General features: G+C 38.9%; 1 protein-coding gene across 1 annotated transcript in view; it reads right to left on the reverse strand.

The window, feature by feature from the left end:
* Positions 1 to 8,044: 8,044 nt before the first annotated feature.
* LOC126299275 (H/ACA ribonucleoprotein complex subunit 1) overlaps positions 8,045 to 22,065 on the reverse strand; it is a 109,922-nt gene continuing 95,901 nt past the window's right edge. Inside the window, exons 4-5 of the mRNA XM_049991058.1 lie at positions 20,538 to 20,753; positions 8,045 to 8,612 (exon numbers count right to left, since the gene is read on the reverse strand). Of these exons, the coding sequence (XP_049847015.1) occupies positions 8,280 to 8,612; positions 20,538 to 20,753 (549 nt within the window). The 3' untranslated portion in view covers positions 8,045 to 8,279. The remainder of the gene's footprint in view (positions 8,613 to 20,537; positions 20,754 to 22,065) is intronic.

The following is a 22,065-nucleotide window of genomic DNA, read 5'->3' on the forward strand; positions in this document are numbered from 1 at the left end:
TAAATTATATACTAAATTGCAGATAGCAAAAAGATCTGTACAACAGTCTATGACAGCATATATTTATCTTGTGCAGGTCGCACAGAACCATGATTTTTCAGTTTGGCAGTTACATGAGTCACCTCACACCTAACACAAGTGTCGCAAAATGTCAAACCTTCAGATTTTACACATTCCCAAGATGTTTCACATCAAAAAGTGTCCAATGCACTAGGATCAGAAACAGTTGGTCTTAGGTTCCTACTGGAATTCAACTAGTGTGCTAATTTGTTTTAACAATTGTAATGGAAATGATTGTGGTGTTTATTTTTATCTGTATAATTTGGTTTTAAATATAATAATTTTTTATTTCCTTTTGTGTCACTGCCCTCATCATCATTTTAATCATCATATGGATAATTTTTCTTCCTTTGATTCTTTTTTGTTTGAAATCTTTGACTTAAGTCATTACAATAACAGTGTTTTTAGTACCTTACCATAATATTTAAAAAAATTAAAAATTACGTCTACTGATGAAAATTTCTGTTTACAGTGTGTACAAATCTTTAGTAAGCCTTGCATAGAGGGATATGCAGGGAAAGGAGAAGGAGTACATATGCTTCCATGGGGTGATGGCTGCAGCAGGGAGGAAGTAGTTGCACCAGGTCTGATATCATATGTTCTGCGACGATCATCTGCTATGCTACAAATATAAAGTGCAAAGTTTGGTGAAAGCTCATTATAAAGATGCTGAAGTTCATACATGTGCAGTAACAAATATTAAACATAATTGAAGAAATGTTTACAATTCAACTGCACAATGACCAACAGCAGTGAAAAGTGACACACCATTTATCGAATTCTTCCAACGTCTACCAAGCTGAACTATGGTGGCTAGACTCACTGAAAGTTTTATAGACTGTATATCTGCAATGCAATAGTCCTGGAACAATATGTACATTTTCTTGGGTGGTTACTGTCAAACATACATTTAAAACACAATTCTTTTTGCACCATACGAAAAATGTTACCTTATTGCAACCACATTTTCTTTTTTTTTCTTTTTTTTTTAAAAACAAACTTCCTACAATTACTGGAATGAGGCATTCAAAGATCGGATGAAGAAAAATAAAGACCACAATCATTTTGATAACAATTTAAAAAAACTTTTCTGTAAATATTGAACATATTACATTTAGCTTATGCACCTACAGCCTTAGCCATTATGCTACAGAGCTAGTAGTTAAACTCTTGTTATATCTAATGGTTTAGTGTCTCATGAGAAATTATTTTCACCACATTTTCACAAAAAGGGGTCAACTAGGGCAGATGACAGCATAGTGTGAAACCTGGCACCCAGCCCTACACCTCTCTCCGAGTGGTTTCAAAAACTCAATCCCACCCCTGGTGTCTGAGTAGCAAAAAAGTCTTTTGTGTGTGACAGTAAATGAATTATAATGTTAACCTTTTATCATCAGATCAAACACTGATAATTATACCTACATTGCTATATACACTCCTGGAAATGGAAAAAAAGAACACATTGACACCGGTGTGTCAGACCCACCATACTTGCTCCAGACACTGCGAGAGGGCTGTACAACCAATGATCACACGCACGGCACAGCGCACACACCAGGAACCGCGGTGTTGGCCGTCGAATGGCGCTAGCTGCGCAGCATTTGAGCACCGCCGCCGTCAGTGTCAGCCAGTTTGCCGTGGCATACGGAGCTCCATCGCAGTCTTTAACACTGGTAGCATGCAGCGACAGCGTGGACGTGAACCGTATGTGCAGTTGACGGACTTTGAGCGAGGGCATATAGTGGGCATGCGGGAGGCCGGGTGGACGTACCGCCGAATTGCTCAACACGTGGGGCGTGAGGTCTCCACGGTACATCGATGTTGTCGCCTGTGATCGGCGGAAGGTGCACGTGCCCGTCGACCTGGGACCGGACCGCAGCGACGCACAGATGCACGCCAAGACCGTAGGATCCTACGCAGTGCCGTAGGGGACTGCACCGCCACTTCCCAGCAAATTAGGGACACTGTTGTTCCTGGGGTATCGGCGAGGACCATTCGCAACCGTCTCCATGAAGCTGGGCTATGGTCCCAAACACCGTTAGGCCGTCTTCCGCTCACGCCCCAACATCGTGCAGCCCGCCTCCAGTGGTGTCGCGACAGGCATGGATGGAGGGACGAATGGAGACGTGTCGTCTTCAGCGATGAGAGTCGCTTCGGCCTTGGTGGCTATGATGGACGTATGCGTGTTTGGCGCCGTGCAGGTGAGCACCACAATCAGGACTGCATACGACCGAGGCACACAGGGCCAACACACGGCATCATGGTGTGGGGAGCGATCTCCTACACTGGCCGTACACCTCTGTTGATCGTCGAGGGGACACTGAATAGTGCATGGTACATCCAAACCGTCATCGAACCCATCGTTCTACCATTCCTAGACCGGCAAGGGAACTTGCTGTTCCAACAGGACAATGCACGTCCGCATGTATCCCGTGCCACCCAACGTGCTCTATAAGGTGTAAGTCAACTACCCTGGCCAGCAAGATCTCCGGATTTGTCCCCCATTGAGCATGTTTGGGACTGGATGAAGCGTCGTCTCACGCGGTCTGCACGTCCAGCACAAACGCTGGTCCAACTGAGGCGTCAGGTGGAAATGTCATGGCAAGCCGTTCCACAGGACTACATCCAGCATCTCTGCGATCGTCTCCATGGGAGAATAGCAGCCTGCATTGCTGCGAAAGGTGGATATACACTGTACTAGTGCCGTCATTGTGCATGCTCTGTTGCCTGTGTCTATGTGCCTGTGGTTCTGTCAGTGTGATCATGTTATGTATCTGACCCCAGGAATGTGTCAATAAAGTTTCCCCTTCCTGGGACAATGAATTCACGGTGTTCTTATTTCAATTTCCAGGAGTGTACATTGTATATACAACAAATTTTTGTGTATATAAAAACGAAACAAATAAGCTTACCTTATTCTTCAGTACTGCTCATTTTCCTGTCAGCAAATTTTGCAGCACTCTCTTAATATCTTTTGCTGTTGTTGAACAGCAGTATTGCACCCTATTTACCCACAGTGATAGGCAAAGGAACAACACAAAAGACACGCAAGAACTGTGAATCTACAACATGTTATACAATAGTCGCCCAACAAGAAAGCAACTTCCACTCTAGACAGCTCATACCAAAAGTACAGTGTGAATAGTAAATACACTACAAAGGGAATTAACAGGTGTAATAGTACACTTCCAAAAATAAATGGTTTCCATTAATTACTGCCTTACTTGTGATCAACAGAATCCTATTCTAATTGACTGGGTTGACAAGTTCATACAACATTAGGGAATTTCCTCGTAAGTTTTGTGATGTTGTCAACTTACGACAGACTATGTATGGTGTACCCAGGGCTTACTTTTAGAACTGAGCTAAAATTGTTACTACTCATGGTAGGTTTGGACAACACCATCTTTCCACTGCATGGCACATAGAATACCATTCATACCTAACATTATAGATTTTTTTGCACCCAAGGGACTGCAGCATTTCCTAACTTTTGCTACGTAGCTAATTTGGCACTGGTGTTAAGCATATACAGAAAGCATTCATTCAATTTGGTGTACAAACAATGAGCAAAGCTGGCTCATGTGAGTTACTTGTGACAAAGATTATGGCTGTGTGACATCTGTGGGTGATATAATACAAACAGCTCATAGCATGCTGTATTAGTGGTTGACTAATAATTAATAATTACAAGTTACTCTACGTCCACATCTTGTTCAAGATTGTAAACCTAACAGTTGCCTTCTTTGTAAAGTAGAGTAGATAAGTCATCTGTGACACAACTAAGAGCTGAGCACAATGCTTGGAAAGGTACGAGTATTTTAGAGCACTCCAGCTCGAGCAGTATGAGTAATAACAATTGGTGAACTGGTTCCACACAAACTGCAAGATCTGTGTGTAGATACCAAATTCTGTTTATGTATCATATCAAGGCCTAGTGAAATTTGTGTCAGTGAACTGAAGCCGTTTTCATGTTGAAGTTGTACCAACAAACTACTATTGTACAAAGCGAACTTTCACTGCTGGAACTGTTAAACATGATTTCTGAGTCACTATGGTAGGATTCCAGGGTGTCTCCTGAAAACATCAATGCCTCCCCCCTGTTTTTAAAAAAAAATCTTTTGGACTAAAATTAAGGTAACTCTGTCATCAACCCTAAATCTGGTTTGAACACTATAGTGCTTTACTTAGAAGTGGTATACCCCTACCTCCTTCCGACCTTTGAACTGACTTATACAGCCACTTATAGGGGAACCTATAGTTTTAACATGGACTCTGAATTGCAATGCAACTCAGTATTTTTTATGTAAACAAACATTTCCAGAGGCGAAGGAAGCTATCCTAGGACTGACCAGGCGTCAACCCCCAACCTTCAGACCTGTAGTCTGGTACTTAACCACTCAGCCAACAAGCTACACGGATCAAAAATAATTGGTTTCTTTATCAAAAAGGAGAAGATTTAAAGTTTGATTGTTGCCAGTATAGAAAAGAAAGTGCACCAGTCTTCCACTGTGTTTCGGTAACAGTAATACAACAACTGGGGAGAAACAACAATGGCTAAACGGTGCGTCTCATGAATTTCTGCTGCAATGAATATTCACTTCTGTCAGTAGGGATCAAATCTATGGCATGAAGCCTTAACCCCCTCAGACCCACTGTTGGACTATGGCTGACACATTTCCCCTCATGTAATAAATAAAAAAAAATAAATAAATAAAAAAAATAAAAAAAATAAGAGTTGGTGAGAATGCAGTGAGTAGGAAAGCTGAATTGGAAAGGGTTAAGTATACTGAGAATTTCTCAACCATCACATGTAAAGTGCAGCTAATGTGCAGTACTCAATCTCAGTGTTCAAGTTGCATGCAATTGTTTGTTTATTATGCCACAGTCACATGATACAAACATGTCACTGCACTGCTTGGACTATAGCTTTGCAGTTGGCTGTTGAGCAGTCCAGTTTGCAGTAAACTGAATTTGTCTTGGAAACAGAATATTGAGCTTCTAAAGTTCTTTCCATTCTTGAAAAAAAAAAAAAAAAAAATTGAGAACTGATATGATCTATAGAAATACTACTTGAAATGACTTCATATTCCCCTCACCATTCCACAATACTCTGCATGGATTCAGAAGATCTCTATTATGAACATTGGAGGGGGCTTGTAGCTTCATTACTAGTTAGTCAGGGTAATTGGACCAGTAAATGTGGATGTCAATGTTTGATCCAGATATTCAAGTGACACAGCTGTCAGCACCAAAAAGGTAACACTGTCAATGATGGTTTGCTTTATAGGGAACAAGTATAGCTCAGCTGCTCACCCACATGCACTATAGATAGTGTGGTGAGTCTACATCTGCAACACTCTAGACAGTCTAGACTGTATTTATTATGTTGTTACTCTGTCCCAAGTGAAAGAATTATCAGAACAGTTGACCAAGAATATTCGGGGAATGGTTTCAGATCCAAGGGGATGGCCCATTACTTATGAAATTGTACCTTTCCAAACAATTTTAAGAAACAGAATTCCTGATCTGTGCTTACCTTCAGAAGGCAAAATTCCAGTGCTGCTGAAAGACGTATGTAAAAGTAATAGTTCCTTCCTTAGGGGGTAAAGAGGGATAGCTTAGTGGGGGAAAAAAAGGGGGAGGGGAGGGGGGGGGGCAGCAGGTCACTCAAACCCCAGATTGAGAGGGACCCACCTGCTGTGAGTATGAGAGGCAAAAATGGAAAGAGGTACAGCATAAGAAAGAGTTGGAAGTTTTACATTGCATTGGTAAGAACTGTACCAGCATCAGTCACATGAACCCCCACCCCCCCACCCCACCCACACACACACACACACACACACACACACACACACACACACACACACACACACACACACACACACACACACAGAGGGGGGGGGGGGGGGGGGATCAAATGTTGAACAACTGGGTACTGAATGTTCACAAGGAAGACAGTTCTTTTATGCCCACCATTGGCTAAATGTATGAATGGACAACTGGCATTGCCAGACTTTTTTGTTTTCATGTAGAAACTATCCAATAACTGGGTTGATCGGCGAGCAACAGACAAGCATTGCAGGGAATTAGTACACAGGAGAATGAGCGAATGGATCAGGGAACGGACTGGAGTGTAAGTTATAGTTAAATAGAGGTGGGCAAAACATATAGCCAGATGGATGGATTGTAAATGGACCAAGATTGTTCTTTGGTGACTTTGTTGAAAGTATGCCACTGACAACCACCCCCAACAATTAACAAAACTTTCCATCATAAAATAAATTATTCCTTGCTTTAATGTTCATCTACATCTATACTCTACAAACCATGGCGAAGTGCGTGGCAGACATCCAACTGTACCAGGTATTTGGGCTTTTTCCTCTTGTGGTTTTGTCTACACTCACCAACCTATGGTGCTCAGAGGTTTATGTGAAGTGTTGCCCTTTCCTCATAAGCTAGCCAAGGCAGCAATACAGGATCTTGTTAGAGACAAATTTTCAGTTTCAGAATGAAGCTTATATTACTACGGATAAGAATTTGAAACACATCACTGAGCACTATTAGGAAAACTGATACAATTCTTTTTAGGCTGTTCTTGTTTTAAGTGTGATTTACGAGTAAAGGGTTCTTTAATATCATCCAGAAGGTCAATAAGAGAGTATGATGAAAGGTGAGCAATACCGAGAGAGAGAGAGAGAGAGAGAGAGAGAGAGAGAGAGAGAGAGAGAGAGAGAGAGAGAGAGAGAGAGACGTCACATAAAGTCTTACCCATAAAATTATTAGTGTACGCAAGGGCAAGGTGAAATGTTCTCAGCATAGTACAACTATATCAACAGATTTTCATTTCTACTATGTTTTTTCATGTTGTACAACAAAGTTACATTAAGTGTCAATTTGTTTATGCAGTTTTTTAAAGTTTTCATGTTGTGTTTCTCTCAAATTGATGTCATACCCCTAGACATAGTGACTTTAGATACAGTAGATTTGTTATAACAACAACATATGCACTGACAACACCATATAGTTAACAGGTATACTGGTGTCTCAAAAATGTTACAGTACAAGGGGAAAATTACAATATGAATAAGTCTCACACACACGACCATTGTCATTCACTGCCAAGTCCAGCCTCGGTGGCCAGAGATTGTAGTCACATGTATGAGAGTTGTGCTTGTATGAATTTGTGTCTGTTTTGCCTACTTTAGAAGAAGGCCTTTTGGCCAAAAGCTACTTGTTTAGCAGTCTTTTTGCTGTGCCTGTCTTGGCCTCAACATCTCCATAATCTGTCATAAAACTTACAGCAGAACACATACTAATATACAGTAAGTTTCAATGCAAGTTATGAGGTGAAAGTGATTAGAATGAGTAAATTCATTTCACAACTGGATCAGTTAACAAAAGAAAATCACTGGCCATTCTCATACATATACTAGAAAACAGAGTGAGAAGGGTGTTAGTTCGATGTTCTCAACACTTCACTAGCATCACAATCCAGGGCATGTCTATTGTTACGCTGTATCCTACACAGTAAGCTGAAATTTCATCCAAACAATTTACAATAATACAACAGCTGCTTATTAGTTTTCACCACTTCTAGCTTTTCACTTCAGGGACTGAGTTACACTTAGCCACTGCTAAGTAACAACATGACTGTTTATGTTAATTTATCAAAATCTGTTTCCTTTTGTCTGACAGACACCTATGTTTTTGTTCTCAGTATTTATCTACTGAATTTTCGTGGCAGAAATACTTCTCTGATGATGTGTGGAATCCAGTGTGTAAGTTAGATTTTTGCAACAGTGAAATCCTCTTATCTTATAGAGACCTATTTCTCTTACTAACCTTTGGGATACAGACACAGATGATATAAATAAAGAATATAAAAGTTTTCTAGCAATAAGTATTTGCTCTTATCACAAAGGTACCTTGCATGAAAGGTAACACAAACTGGCCACAGAAAAAAGTACACACTTGTTTAACATGTAATTAAAATATTTAATTATCAGTTTTCACAATAAGCAGCGTTTCATTGTAGAATATCTTCAGTTCCACAACTGATTACCTTTTCTTTTTTTGAAGATATAGGTCAGTAAAGTCTACATTTTGATGGTCAATGGAAAGATGATTTATAAGTCCATTCTATATGAGAATTCTTTATGGTCTCCAGTTAATCACATTTGTAAAAGGGTGTTTTCCTTTGTCAAAAACACAGAATCTTAGCGACCCCAACCACCTCCCCCACGACCGCCACCGCCACGTCCACCACCACCACCCCAACCACCCCCTCCACGTCCACCACCTCCACCCCAACCACCCCCTCCACGTCCACCACCTCCACCCCAACCACCCCCTCCACGTCCACCACCTCCACCCCCACGACCTCCACCACGTCCTCCAAAACCACCACGACTTCCAAAACCACCGCGTCCACTTCCTCTTCCACCTCGGCCTCCTCTGCTGCCACCTCTACCACCCCTAGGATTAGGAGCACCTGGAGGTTGTGGCAGGAATCTTCGCAAAGGAAGCAGCTTTGCCGGGTCAATGTAGAACTGTAGACAAACACAGAAAACAAAATTTTATGCAATGTCCAATACTTTTCACTGGAGAAGTGAAAAATAATGCCCATCATTTTCAACGGAAGTTGCATCCACTGCAATACTTTGACAAAACCGAATGAAAGATACAAGAGACAAGATGACAAAATATTTACATTAAGGATAAACAATTTTGCAAAGCAATTTACTGGAATTATTAACTTAGTGTGGAAAGTAGTTTTGAATGGAAAGATATTCTCCATATTACGCAGTATTTTTATTATTTAATAAATAGAAATCTGTGAAACTCTTGAAGCTTGCAGAATGACCTGACTGCTTCAGCAATTTCTATCTTATGATAGGTACAAGAGCATCAAAGAGATATCCGTCAAGAGGCGAGACTAATACGTGGTTCCTGAAGAGGAGCAGTAGCATTTTCAGTACCTTCAGAGGCAACAGACTGGATGATTGGCTGAACTGGCCTTTTAACATTGGCCGACATTGCTGTGCTTTTTGGTGCTGCAATTGGCTGAAAGCAAAGGGAAACTAGAGCTGCTGAATGTATTAAGGACCTACAGCTCTACTGTATACCTTAATGATAACATCCTCTTGAGTAATATATTTTGAAGGTAAAATAGTCCCCCCATTCACACCTCTAAGCAGGTCTAATCAACTGGATGTCATCAGGAGAAACAAAGCTCTCATTCTACTGAATGGAACATGGAATGTTATTTCCTTAATTGGGTAGGTAGGTTAGAGAACTTCAAAAGAGAAACACACGTTAGATATTGTGAGATCCAGTAAGTGTGATGACAGGAAGAATAGACTTCTGGTCAGATGCATACAGAGTTATCAGTACAAGAACTTCGTAGCTTTGAGAGATGTGGTGAATGCCGCAGAGGACCAAATAAGAAAAACTTACAAGGTCCAGTTGAAATCCTTGCACAACACATGTGATATCGAATTTCGGTGACAGAAGAAGAAAATACAGAAATGCAGCAAATGAAGGACTTTTTAGCATCTAAGGGGACACAAGGGAAACTGGAGTTGGAAAGGGTTGTAGCCTATCTCCAATGTTATTTAATCTACACAATGAGCAAGAAGTACAGAAAATCAAGGAGAAACTCTGAAAGGAAATTAACATTTAAGAAGAAAAAATTAAAACTTTTTGGTTTATAAATGAAATTGTAGCTCTGTCACAGACAGCAAATTACTTGGAAGATCAACAAAGTATAATGAAGTTTCTTGAAAAGATGTTATACACTGACATGACGAAAGTCACAGAATGCCTATTAATAGTGTGTCGGACCACCTCCTGCCTGGTGTAGTGCAGCAACTCGGCATGGACTCAACAACTTGTTTGAAGCTACCAGGAGAAATATTCAGCCATGCTGCCTCTATAGCCTTCCATAATAGCAAAGTTATTGCCTGTGCAGGATTTTTTTGCATGAAGTGACCTCTCGACTAAGTCCTATAAATGTTCAATGAGATTCATGAGGAGTAACCTGGGTGATCAAATCATTCACTTGAATAATCCAGAATGTTCTTGAAACTAATCATGAACAATTGTGGCCCAGTGACATGGCACACTGTCACCCATAAAAAATTCCATCATTGTTTTCTGTAAGTGGTCTACAAGTAGCTGAACACAATCATTTCCACTCAATGATTGATTCAGTTGGACCTGAAGACTCAGTGCATTCCACATTAACACAGCCCAAACCATTTTGGAATCACCACCAGCTTGTACAGTGCCTTGTTGACAAAATGGGTCTATGGCTTCATGGTATCTGTGTCATACACTAACCCTACCATCAGCTCTTACCAATTGAAATCAGGACGCATCCAACCAGATCATGGTTTTCTGGTCATCTAAGGTCCAACCGATATGGTCATGAACCTAGAAGAGGCACTGCAGGCTATTTTGTGCTGTTACCAAAGGCATTCGCATCAGGGGTCTGCTGTCACAGCCCATTAGTGTCAAATTTCACTACAATCTACTAATGGATATGTGGAGATTTCCAAAATGGAATGATCCATGCATCTAGCTCCAACAACCATTCTGCATTCGGTGTTTTAATTCCCATTGTGCAGCCATAATCACATTGGAAACCTTTTCACATGGATCACCTGTTTACACGTGACAGCTCCCCAATGCACTGCCCTTTTATATCCTGTGAACACATTACTACCACCATCTGTGTAGGTGCATACCCCTATCCCATGACTTTTGAAATCTCAGTGTAAAGTGAACATGGATAAAAGTAAAACAAGGGTAATGCTGTGTAGTCAAGTTCTATCAGCCAATGATGAGGGAAATAGAGCAAAAAATTTACACACTGAAAGCAGTAAATGAGTTTTGCTATTTTGGCAGCAAAAGACTGAAAATGGTCACAAAGTAGAGAGGATATAAAATGTTGACTGGCAGTATGAAGAAAAGCATTTATGAAAGTGAAATGTGCTACCACCAAATGCAAGGTACTTAGGAAATCCTGAGTGACCAACAAATTGTCGATTTGTTAATGGAGGGAACTCTATGAGGTAAAAATTGTAGCTGGAGACCCAACATTACACTGCAGTAAGCAGGTTAAATGGATGTAGGTTGTGAAAGTTATGCAGAGATGAAAACAGATGCTTATGCAAAATAGGATAGCATGGATAGTTGAATAAAACCAGTCTTCAGACTGGAGATTGCAACAAAAACAGATGGAAATCAGAAACTATTACATAGTCGTTTTACCGCAAGCTGCATTGTTCCAAGAAATAGGTACTCCTTGCAACCATTTGCTCTTCAGTCATTTGCATGGATTGTCTGAACTTTCTGACACTTTATATGATGTTGTCAGATTTTGCAATTTACTGTTTATTGCAGCAAGCAAATTAATAACAATACACTGAAATATTTTGGATTTTTATGAAATTTAAACAATTTATTACTATTATATTAAAGCATTGTATATATTTTATTGTTGTTGTTATTAAAACTGTACACACGTGTCACATGTTAGAAGTGGGTTGGGGAGGTGGTGACAGGTTATATAAGGGGCAATAAATAGTTTCCATTCAAATCTGAGTCCAGAATCAGTATGCCAATAAGCCAAAATCATCTAAAGCATTAAGGCGATCATCACATCAAAAAACAAGGTTGAAGATACACGTATGGTAAAACAATGTGTCCAGCTGTGTGAAGAAGTCAGATGCATACAGAGTTATCAGTACAAAAAATGGATGTCTATCAGTTTTTGTCCTTTGGCAGCCCAGAAAAGACTTAACAGCACGTTCGTCCTGCTTTAACGCTTTGGTAGTAACGTTCCCACAGTTCACAATTCCATATTTACTGCTTGCAAGTTGGAAAGACATGAACACTACACTAATCCCTTGCCTACATGTTTGAGCTTATATAACCGCATTGGAGTTGCACTATGTTCTTATATGCTGCAGCAATACTCTCAAATGAAAACTTTTTATTGCCCTTATATGTGTAGTCAACTCTGAGAACATTGTGCAAAAGCTTAGCAATGTTTTGGTCCCTGATTGCATGCCAATCAACCAGCCAGTGCCTCAACTACACAACAAGTTGTAACTTTTACTTCAGTCATTAATTACATTTTGAATATTGTTTGTCAGGAACTTGTTCCTCATTGACCCCCAGTCTCATCAAACTGATTGGGATATGTTTCTGAAAAATTTCCTTCCAGTCCCATGCCAAGAAAGGTTGAAGCTCTATTTCACACTGTCGAGGATCCATACAATACTGAACTATCACAGTCACAGATCATGTATAATTGTGTAATCCTAATCATGTGCAAAGTTTATTTTGGTTTCAAAATTGTCACATGACCATTCCTGTCTTGATTTAAACTGTAGTAGATAACCAGACGCTGTTTAGTTAATGACTAATCCAAGTGAAAATGTTACATATTCAGGTTAGGAACCAAATTATACAGCAAACCAATGTTCTCCAGAGAAATGACTTGTGGCTTATGGCTACTGTTTAGTGGCATAATTGCAATAAAATCTGTAATGATATTCCACTCTCCTGCAATGGGGGTACACTTAGTTAAGGTAAACACAGATTTGTGACACTGAGGGTAGCTGGGAGACAACTGAATCATGCACAGAATTAACTCATAAAATTCACCTGGATCTCTATTTAGTAAGCTCTGGATTCTTACATTGACATCTCAGTACATACACTAGCTTATGATAACTGCAGTTGACAACATGAATCTGTTTGAGAAACAGCAGCATAACATGAATCTGTTTATGAGAGGCAATAGCATCTATCCAGTGTATACACGAATAAAGGAAATGCTTATTATAGTCTGATAGCTGAAATTCCACGCATTGTAGCTGGTTTCCTCCTATCAGAGCACTCGACATCGCGCCCGAACCATTCGCTGTTGCCACATTGCCACAATTAGTCAGTTCACTTCCAATTATTTCGTATTTCATCACCCAAGATTATCCCCTCCACACACACACACACACACACACACACACACACACACACACACACACACACACACACAGATGCTGATGTTTCATACACAACAGTAACTAACAACTACTCAATTCTTCTGCATAAGACATGATCCACGGTCACATATACAGTAATTATAATCACAGAGAGCAACTACATTTTACAGGCTTCACAGCACATAGTATGAAGCCAAATTTTTGAAGGATGGAATTAATCATTGTGACTGGCACCATAATCATAAATGCATCAACCTCCCAGGGTATAATGGCGTAGTGCAGTGGTTAGCGATAAAGCTGACATGTGGAAGGTCATACATTTGAATCTCATTAAATGCAAAGAAATTTTTTTATTTCTGTAAACCTAATCAGAACACACAATTATTTTTATTCAATTCATTGTAATTTTTTATTAGCAATACTCTGCCATATTATTTTCATCACCGTATTGACCTTTCTATTTGTTCTGACTTTCTTCCTTTCATTCATTTTTTGTGTGGAATCTGGTTGTGTCACCTATAATCTGCAACCAAGAGACAACCAGGACTGCTCATCAGTTGGTAACACAGCAGCCTGTGTAGCCAGTAACAGTGAGAAATTACAGTTTGCTTTTAGTGCTGTAACTGAAATATTTCTATCTTGAGTTAGTTCTTACATGTTAACCCTTAACGTCATAAACATAGTGATCGTGATTTTAGCTCTGCCGCAAAATGTTGATCACCGTTTTTCGGATACATTGCACATCATGAGGTTGTGGTTAGGTTAGCACACAAGTTTAAATTCAAGGCCACAAAATGCACGGCTCGGCTGCAGTTCAGTCATTGGTCCCTTAAAATCAGCTGTAGAAAGTGTGCAGCAGCCTGTTATGTACATTTTCAGTAAGTACTTACAAGAATTGAATTTAGTTAATGAGAAAATTACATTTTAAAACCTGGCTGAAGGAATTCCTCCTGGTAAACTCCTATTCCCTGTGGGAATGCTATTACAGGAATGAAATTCCTTTAAATTAATAGAATTTTACACAACACTGGAACACAACAGTATTTCATGTACACTTGTGCTGATATAATTATTACAAACTAAAATTAATTGAAAAGTATGAAAAACTGTCCATGCAAAGAGTCTACAGACTTATTTAAATGATTCAGGCATCCTGATCTGGACCAAGAAGAAAAATGGAAACGAAAGTGTTTCATGACAACCTATTTGAATAAAATAGGTTTTGTTTATCTTGCAGTGTCAAAGTAAGAACGCTAGCTTTTGACGATAATCTCAACTGTCTTCATAATCAGCAACTGATTAACGTAACTGCTGCTGTGATGACCTCACACAATGCGCAACAATCAGTCTACTATCAGTTAACATGTCATTCTGGCATCATCTGGAAAACCTTTTATAAATTCCTGCACGGGAACAGCCTGTGGCCAACAAAGCAACCTTAATGAGCTTACAATGTTTTGCCAACAGATATAATCACTTGTACTTTGTGGCTGATAAAGTAGCTTCAAAGCAGTCTCAGTTTTCAGTTCACCGATTGTGTCCCAATTTTGCTTGTAGGTCTTTATATTTATAAAATTAAATCCCTTTCTTATATTATAGTGAAGTATAGATAATTAACAATAATCTGCCTCCAGTTTAACTGTATTTACTGTTAATCACTGTGAAATGAGGTATTTACTTGACACTTCTAGCAAATAGTTTAAAAACTTTTTATTGGATTCAGTAAATAATTTTAATCACCATTCTTGCTTCTGTATCATATTTTTACATGCTTGTATAACAATTGCAACTTTGTGATGCACTGAGGTGACCAAAGTCATAGGACAGCAATATGCACATACACAGATGGAGGTAGTATCGTGTACACAGGATATAGAAGGGCAGTGCATTGACGGAGCTGTCATTTGTACTCAGGTGAGTCATCGGAAAAGGTTTCTGATGTGATTATGGCCACACAGCAATTAGCAGACTTTGAACATGGAATGATTGTTGAAGCTAGAAGCATGGGGGCATTCCATTTTGGAAATTGTTAGGGATTTCAATATTCCGAGATCCACAGTGTCAAAAGCATGCAGAGAATACCAAATTTTAGCTATTATCTGTCAACATGGACAACACAGTGGCTAATGGCCTTCTCTCAATGACCAAGAGCAGTAGTGTTTGCATAGGGTTGTCACTGCAAACAGACAAGCAACACTGTGTGAAATAACTGCAGAAATCAATGTGGGAGATATGATGAATATATGTTTTAGGACAGTTCTGCAAAGTGTCTTGCATAACAGCAAGGCATAACCTGCAGTGCTTCTTCTGGGCCCCTGACAATATGGGATCGTCTAGTCAGATGAGTTCCTATTTCAGTTGGTAAAACCTGACGGTAAGATTTGAGTGCGGTACAGACCCCATGAAGCGAAGGACCCAGGCTGTCAACAAGACACTGTGTAAGCTGGTGATTGTTCCATAATGGTGTGAGTATGTTTACACAGTACGGATTGGGTTATCTGGTCCAACTAAAACTATCACTGACTGTAAATGGTTATGTTCGGCTACTTGGAAACCATTTGCAACCATTCATGAACTTCACGTTCCCAAACTATGATGGAATTGTTACCAGGCCACAACTGTTCACGATTTGTTAGAACTTTCTGGACAATTCAAGCGAATGACTTGACCACCTCTGTAACCCAACACGAATCCCATAAAACAGTTATGGGACATAATCTAGAGGTAAATTTGTGCACAAAATTCTGCGCTGGCCACACTTTCACAACTGTGGATGGCTAAAGAGACAGTCTGGCTCAGTATTTCTGCACGCTATGCTGAGTTACTGCACTACGCCAGCAATAGAAGGTCCGACATGATATCAGGAGGTATCCCACGACTTTTGTCACCTCAGTGTATAAATAATATTTGTTTACTATTTAGGTAATAATGTTGTGGGGAAAAACAGGTCTTAGCCCTTTTGAGACAGAACAGCTTCTCTTTGAAGATGTGTTCCATGACATCAGTTCCAAGTCTGAGCAACGAGGAAATTCATATGTGGAGGATGCTCTACTGGGATCTTCCAGAGGCACACCAGTGACCAGCAACCGCAACTGAGTTTTGACGAAGTTCAGTCAAACAATAAAGTATTGGTACATATTTCTAGTTCAGAATCAGATTCTGAAATTTCTAATATATGGCTGTAGTTTTGCTGTATTGTCTGAAGTTTTCTAAGCAGGGAATGAATCCATGTCAATATAACACACAAAACATTTTTCCTAGCATTTAGTCCAGGAGTTCCTGTAAATTTGCATTCCTCTAGATACTTTCTTGCAATTTTTCGCAGAGAAATTTCTTGATATGATGGTTTTAGAATAACGAGTGTGCATCATAGCATGGAACTTCATTAAACCTAAAAGCAGTGCTGAAAGCTTTATTAGAGATGCTAGCAGTAATGGATTTTCATAGCCTAGCTGCTAGTAGTAGTCTTTACTGGTCATCAGACACCAACTTCCACATTTCTAGAATTGCTTACATGATGACTCTGAGAAGGTTTTTGAAAATCCTGAGGCACATTCATTTAAATGGCAACAACAACACACCAAAAAGAAATGAATCTAACTATGTCATATTATACAATGTAAGACTTCTGCTATTGCATTTGAATAAAGTTTTTATGGTAATTCTTCAATCCCAGCAGATATTTATCAACTGACAAAAGTATGGTGGCTTCCAAGGGATGAAGTTCTTTGAAGCCATACATGCCGCTTAAACCTATAAAATGGGGTTTCATAATTTTTATAATATGGAGTGTTTATAGATGTTATATGTTAACACTCAAATTTATTAAAGAAAAACTAAAGCTGATAGTGTACCACTAGGAAATTTGTTTTTTTCTTTCACCTTCTCTCTGTCTCTTCACAATGGAGGATACTGTGTGTTTTGATAGTTTTTTGCTAATTTACCACTTTTGTCAAACTGCTATGAATGGGATGTGGAACCATTTTACCGACAAAAATTTTTTTTCCAAAAGGAATAGCAAGAGCAGATAAAAATTTGAAACTTGGGGAGTTAGATTTGCTATGGCAAGTGACATTTCTCTTTCCAAGTGGAGAGACAGGAAAGAAACATGTTATACTTTGTAGTAATATGCATAATCTAGAGGAAACAATGTTTGTAAGCAGACAAAACAAGAAAGGGGAAAAAAGGAATGTGTTTCTTGTCCTACATCAATTGCAGAATACAGCAGCTACATGGGAGGGGTGGATAAATTTGACCAGCACCATTCACCATTTTCTCTTGCATGTCTAGGAGCGGATGGATGAAAATTTCCAATTACTTCACTGTGACAGCAACAGCAAATGTATGTACACTTTGTAAAGACATTAACTTTCTTGCTGGGAATACTACACCTTTGTCATATATAAAATTTAGAAATATTCTAGCCAGTGAACTAACTAAAAATTTCTGCTCAAAATCAAACAGGGGCCAACATCCAGCCCAAAAATAGTAATTAGTAGATTAAAATTTCATAAATGAACTACAGGATTCCAAGGGATGCAGTTCAGTAATGTGACAGAGTACGTCTGCAGCCGGTACATCAAAGTGGTGTGCATTTGCAGCACATGAAGCGAACCTATATGTAGTAAGTTAGCATGCATAACTTGCAATGTAGTTTTGTGCAGACAATGCTTTGAGCCCTTCCACCAGCAGAACTACACAACATAACAAATACGATTTATGATTTTATGTATGAATATTTTGTATGCATTTTATGTATTTGTATGCAATAGCAAAAGATTTGGTTTCTTCTATTTACTGCTATTTTAATAAAAATCCTTATCACAAAGTTCTTAAATCATGAACCACAAATGCAGCACTTCCACAGAATGGACTGTGGTTGATATTTTACTGAACATAAAAACTGATAGTAATAGTACTACAATATTTTTCAAATCTTAAATGTTTTTGTGCGCATATGATAAATAATCTAACAAATTACATTTAAATGCACTCCCTTTTTTTAAAAAAAAAAAGTTTTGCCCTTTAAAAGGCTGATTCTGACACTTTCTTTCATCTTCATTTTATCATTATATCGATGACATATTTATGATCTGGTAACACATTAAAGTTCTTCAGCAGTATTTCATTCATATTAGCAGCATGCACATTAACACTCAATTCACTTTCGAGTTGGAAACAGAAGGAAAGTTGCCATTTTTGGATGTTTTAGTAAACCATACATCATATGCGCAGCTGCCCATTCTGTATACCTCAAGGCAACATACACTGACTTATTTCTCAGTGTGTAAAGCCTTCCCCAACCATGTCACAAAATGGAGGTTTTAAATATGCTGATACATAAAGCTACAACAGTTTCTGATAAGGACCATTTGGATTTTGAGATGTTTCTTCTATTACACTCCCTGTTTCTCACAGGGCCACAGCTAGCTAAACAGGTAGCAGACAAGGCGTAAGAACTATTTTCCAACCACGCACAAAGATAAAAATAGATGTTGCACTCATTTAAGAACAATCTTACCTTCAGGGTCATTGGAATTTTTGACACTCCATGCCAGTGCAAAAGCCACAGAATCGATTAACCTATACAGTTTCCAAATGTGTAGAACAGTGATTGCACACTAAAAAAAAATGTGGTTTAGATGAATCACTAAACAATTGTGCTTTAGATGAATCACTATATTCTGAGCACAGCATAACAAATAAACACAAAATTATGTTTGTTGAAAGAAAAATCTGCTCTCACGAATCAACTCATTGAAACATTTCATGAAAAATGTCTTCTCATTTCCTTTGTCATTAATTGGGTGTCCTAAATGAAGTAAATTTGTGTGCTGAATGTTTATAACTATTATTATTATTATTACATCATCACCCAATCAGAACATTCAGGATTGATTACCTTTATAAAAGACCTTTACTTTAAGCTCCTTCAGTCATGTCTTGACAGCACACTAAACGTCTATCGCCATGTACTCATAATCTAAATGCCACATAGGCAGTTTGGGAAAAACAGGAATCATGGCTATTTCATTCAGTGCCTAGAAAATTGGCAAGTGAGTTTGCTGGTGATGAACCCTTTTTTAACGGAAGCCAGATCATGGAATGCACTTAAACAGGTTTCTCCTTTTTTTTCAATTTTGTAAAACCCTCGACAGAAAACAGGTGTACGCAAAAACTGATATTTCATCTCATTTCCTGCGTATCTTGTATGTAGAAAAGTTTGTTCTATTTTCAAGAACGGCATTAGGATAGGAAACAACCCTAGTTTTATGGTAAAAACAAATGGAAGATAAAAAGCCAAATTAGAATCATTCTAATCATTTACAAAAAAAATATCCTAAGACAGTAAAAAATGCATGCAATTAGAACTTACTGCCTCATTATCAAATGATAATCAACAAACAAGGTAGCATACAAAGGTACTCAACTTCTATCTCTCTCTCTCTCTCTCTCTCTCTCTCTCTCTCTCTCTCTCTCTCTCACACACACACACACACACACACACACACACACACACACACACACACACACACACACACACACAAAATGTACACTAGTAGGCCACATAATTTCATGTCATTACTTTTACAGGTTTTAGTAGCAGCATTCTTTCTTAATCAAAATGGATACTGCGAACAAGAAGTTGTCAGGGTGAAATTTTCTTCAGTTTGAATTCACTTCTAGGGAGGCATAAATGTTTATTGTTCGTGGGCTACATCCCCGTACGAAAACTGAACATGCCACTATCAAGTTTTGTTTCAGTTAATGGTCAAACATCATCAGGGATTTTTGGGGAACATGAGAGCTGACACCAGTGGCTCCTTGTTCAGCAAACTACTGTGTAGGTGACAGAATTATTTTGCACAGGAGCACCCTCAACTATTGGCAAAAATTTGCAAGTTGTTTACAATATTCACTCCAAAAAACATCTGCTGTTAAATGGTAATTGTTACATTTTTTAAATGTTTTTGACTGAGGAACATACTGCCTATTAGAGGCAGTAAGACATAATGTTAACGTATTTTTGCCAATTAGGGAGTGGTTTCTGCTCAGTTAACAATGGTGCTACGTGTGCCTCAACACTAAAAAAGCTTCCGTGAAGGGTTGCATAATAACTACTTTGCAGTTCCCTAATCAGTTCATGACATTAGTGCTACCATGCTTATTTCTCCCACCATAACTCAAAGCCACTCTTAATCCTTTTAATGCCACATATTTTTCAAATTGTCATGAAAAAATTGCCATGCAGTTTTACATTAAATATAAAACTTTATAAAATCACAATAGAATCTGAACTATTAAGAATACAAACTTAATTATTTTTTGATTAGTAAGTAACATCTTGGATTATCATCATTATAAGGAATAGTGTGTGTGTGTGTGTGTGTGAGAGAGAGAGAGAGAGAGAGAGAGAGAGAGAGAGAGAGAGAATAGTGAAAACAAATTTGCTCTCCTTACCTTATGACCTTTCTTGAAAGAGTGAGCATTAATCCCTTCTGTAACTTTTATGGATACATAATAATCACGAATACTGCCAAATATTTCATCTATTTTACCAATTTGCTCCTTGTTCTCCAAATATATTGGTGCATTAAAATATGGTACATCTTCAATCTCTGATTTGCAAACTATGTCATCTTGGCAAGAGTGGGCAAAGTCCCCAAGTGGAATAACCTGAAAAAGATTTGTGATATTGTCAAAAACATTTAAAAATAGCAAGGGTGAAGACATTCTCATTTAAGGATAGTGTGAATATTAGATTAACACAAAACTTATCAATGCTTGATTTACATCATACTGACAAAGCAAGAGGACTATAGGATACAGCTGGATTCTTGTACTTTCCATCATTATTCTTGGAATCTTTGTTTTTAATATAACAACATAGTTTCTATTACAAGGATATTGTAGAAGATATAAGTGACAGTGAGAAGGCAGGTACAACTTGGTTTACATTTCCAAGGTCCGCATCTGGTTCTGCTATTAGCTACCCTGCCCACTCACATTAATGTGACCACCTGTCAAAAGCCTGAATAACTACCTTTTCCAGTACGGGCAGCTGCAAGACTTGCAGGAAGAGAGATTCTGAAAGGTACTGACAAGGATGTGGAGCCATGCTGACGTGGTCAGCTGCACAAAGTTTCTCAACTGAGGATCCATGACGCAAACATCCCAATCAAGATGACCCACAGATTCTTGATTGGGTTTAAATCCAGAGATTTTGGTGGCTAGGCAGTACAGTACACACGTATCCTGGCGCTCTTTGAAATCACACACACACACACACACACACACACACAGACAGAGAGAGAGAGAGAGAGAGAGAGAGAGAGAGAGAGAGAGAGAGAGAGAGAGAGAGAGCTGTGCAAAACACTGTGTTGTCTTGCTGGTAAATGTCATTGTGCCAAGCAAAAACAAACAGCAGAAAGGGGCAGACGTGGTCCCAAAGGATAGATGCATACTTGTGTTGATATATTGTTCATTTGAGACTGATGAGATCACCCAGGGAATGCCACAAAAAAACCTTTCCCAGACCTCAGCACTTCCTCCTCTGGCCTGGATCCTTCCAATAATTTTTGTGGGGTGCTTTCTTTCAGATGTTTTATGTCATATACACCAGCAACCATCTGCTAACTAGAAGATAAAATAAGATCATTTGAACATGCCACCTGTCACAGCTCAGTGGACATCCAGTTACAGTACTGCCATGCAAATTCCAGCCTTTGTCGTCGATCGGCAGTGAAACAATTATCACACCAGAAACATTAATACAGGTACTCATCAGGGGAGTATATTGGAGCCAATTATGTTCTTAATATATATCTAAGGCTTTCCAAACAATCTAAGATATGGAGAAAAACACTACTAGTGACTGCTCTCCTAGTTGAGGTGGCAAATGAAACCCTGAAGAATGTTTATAACTGAGCGGCTTGTAATTAACACTGAATTTAAAGAAAACAAATGGTATGAATTTCAGGTTGATGAG

The sequence above is a fragment of the Schistocerca gregaria genome, chromosome X (assembly GCF_023897955.1).
Source record: "Schistocerca gregaria isolate iqSchGreg1 chromosome X, iqSchGreg1.2, whole genome shotgun sequence".
NCBI classification, from domain to species: Eukaryota; Metazoa; Arthropoda; class Insecta; order Orthoptera; family Acrididae; genus Schistocerca; species Schistocerca gregaria.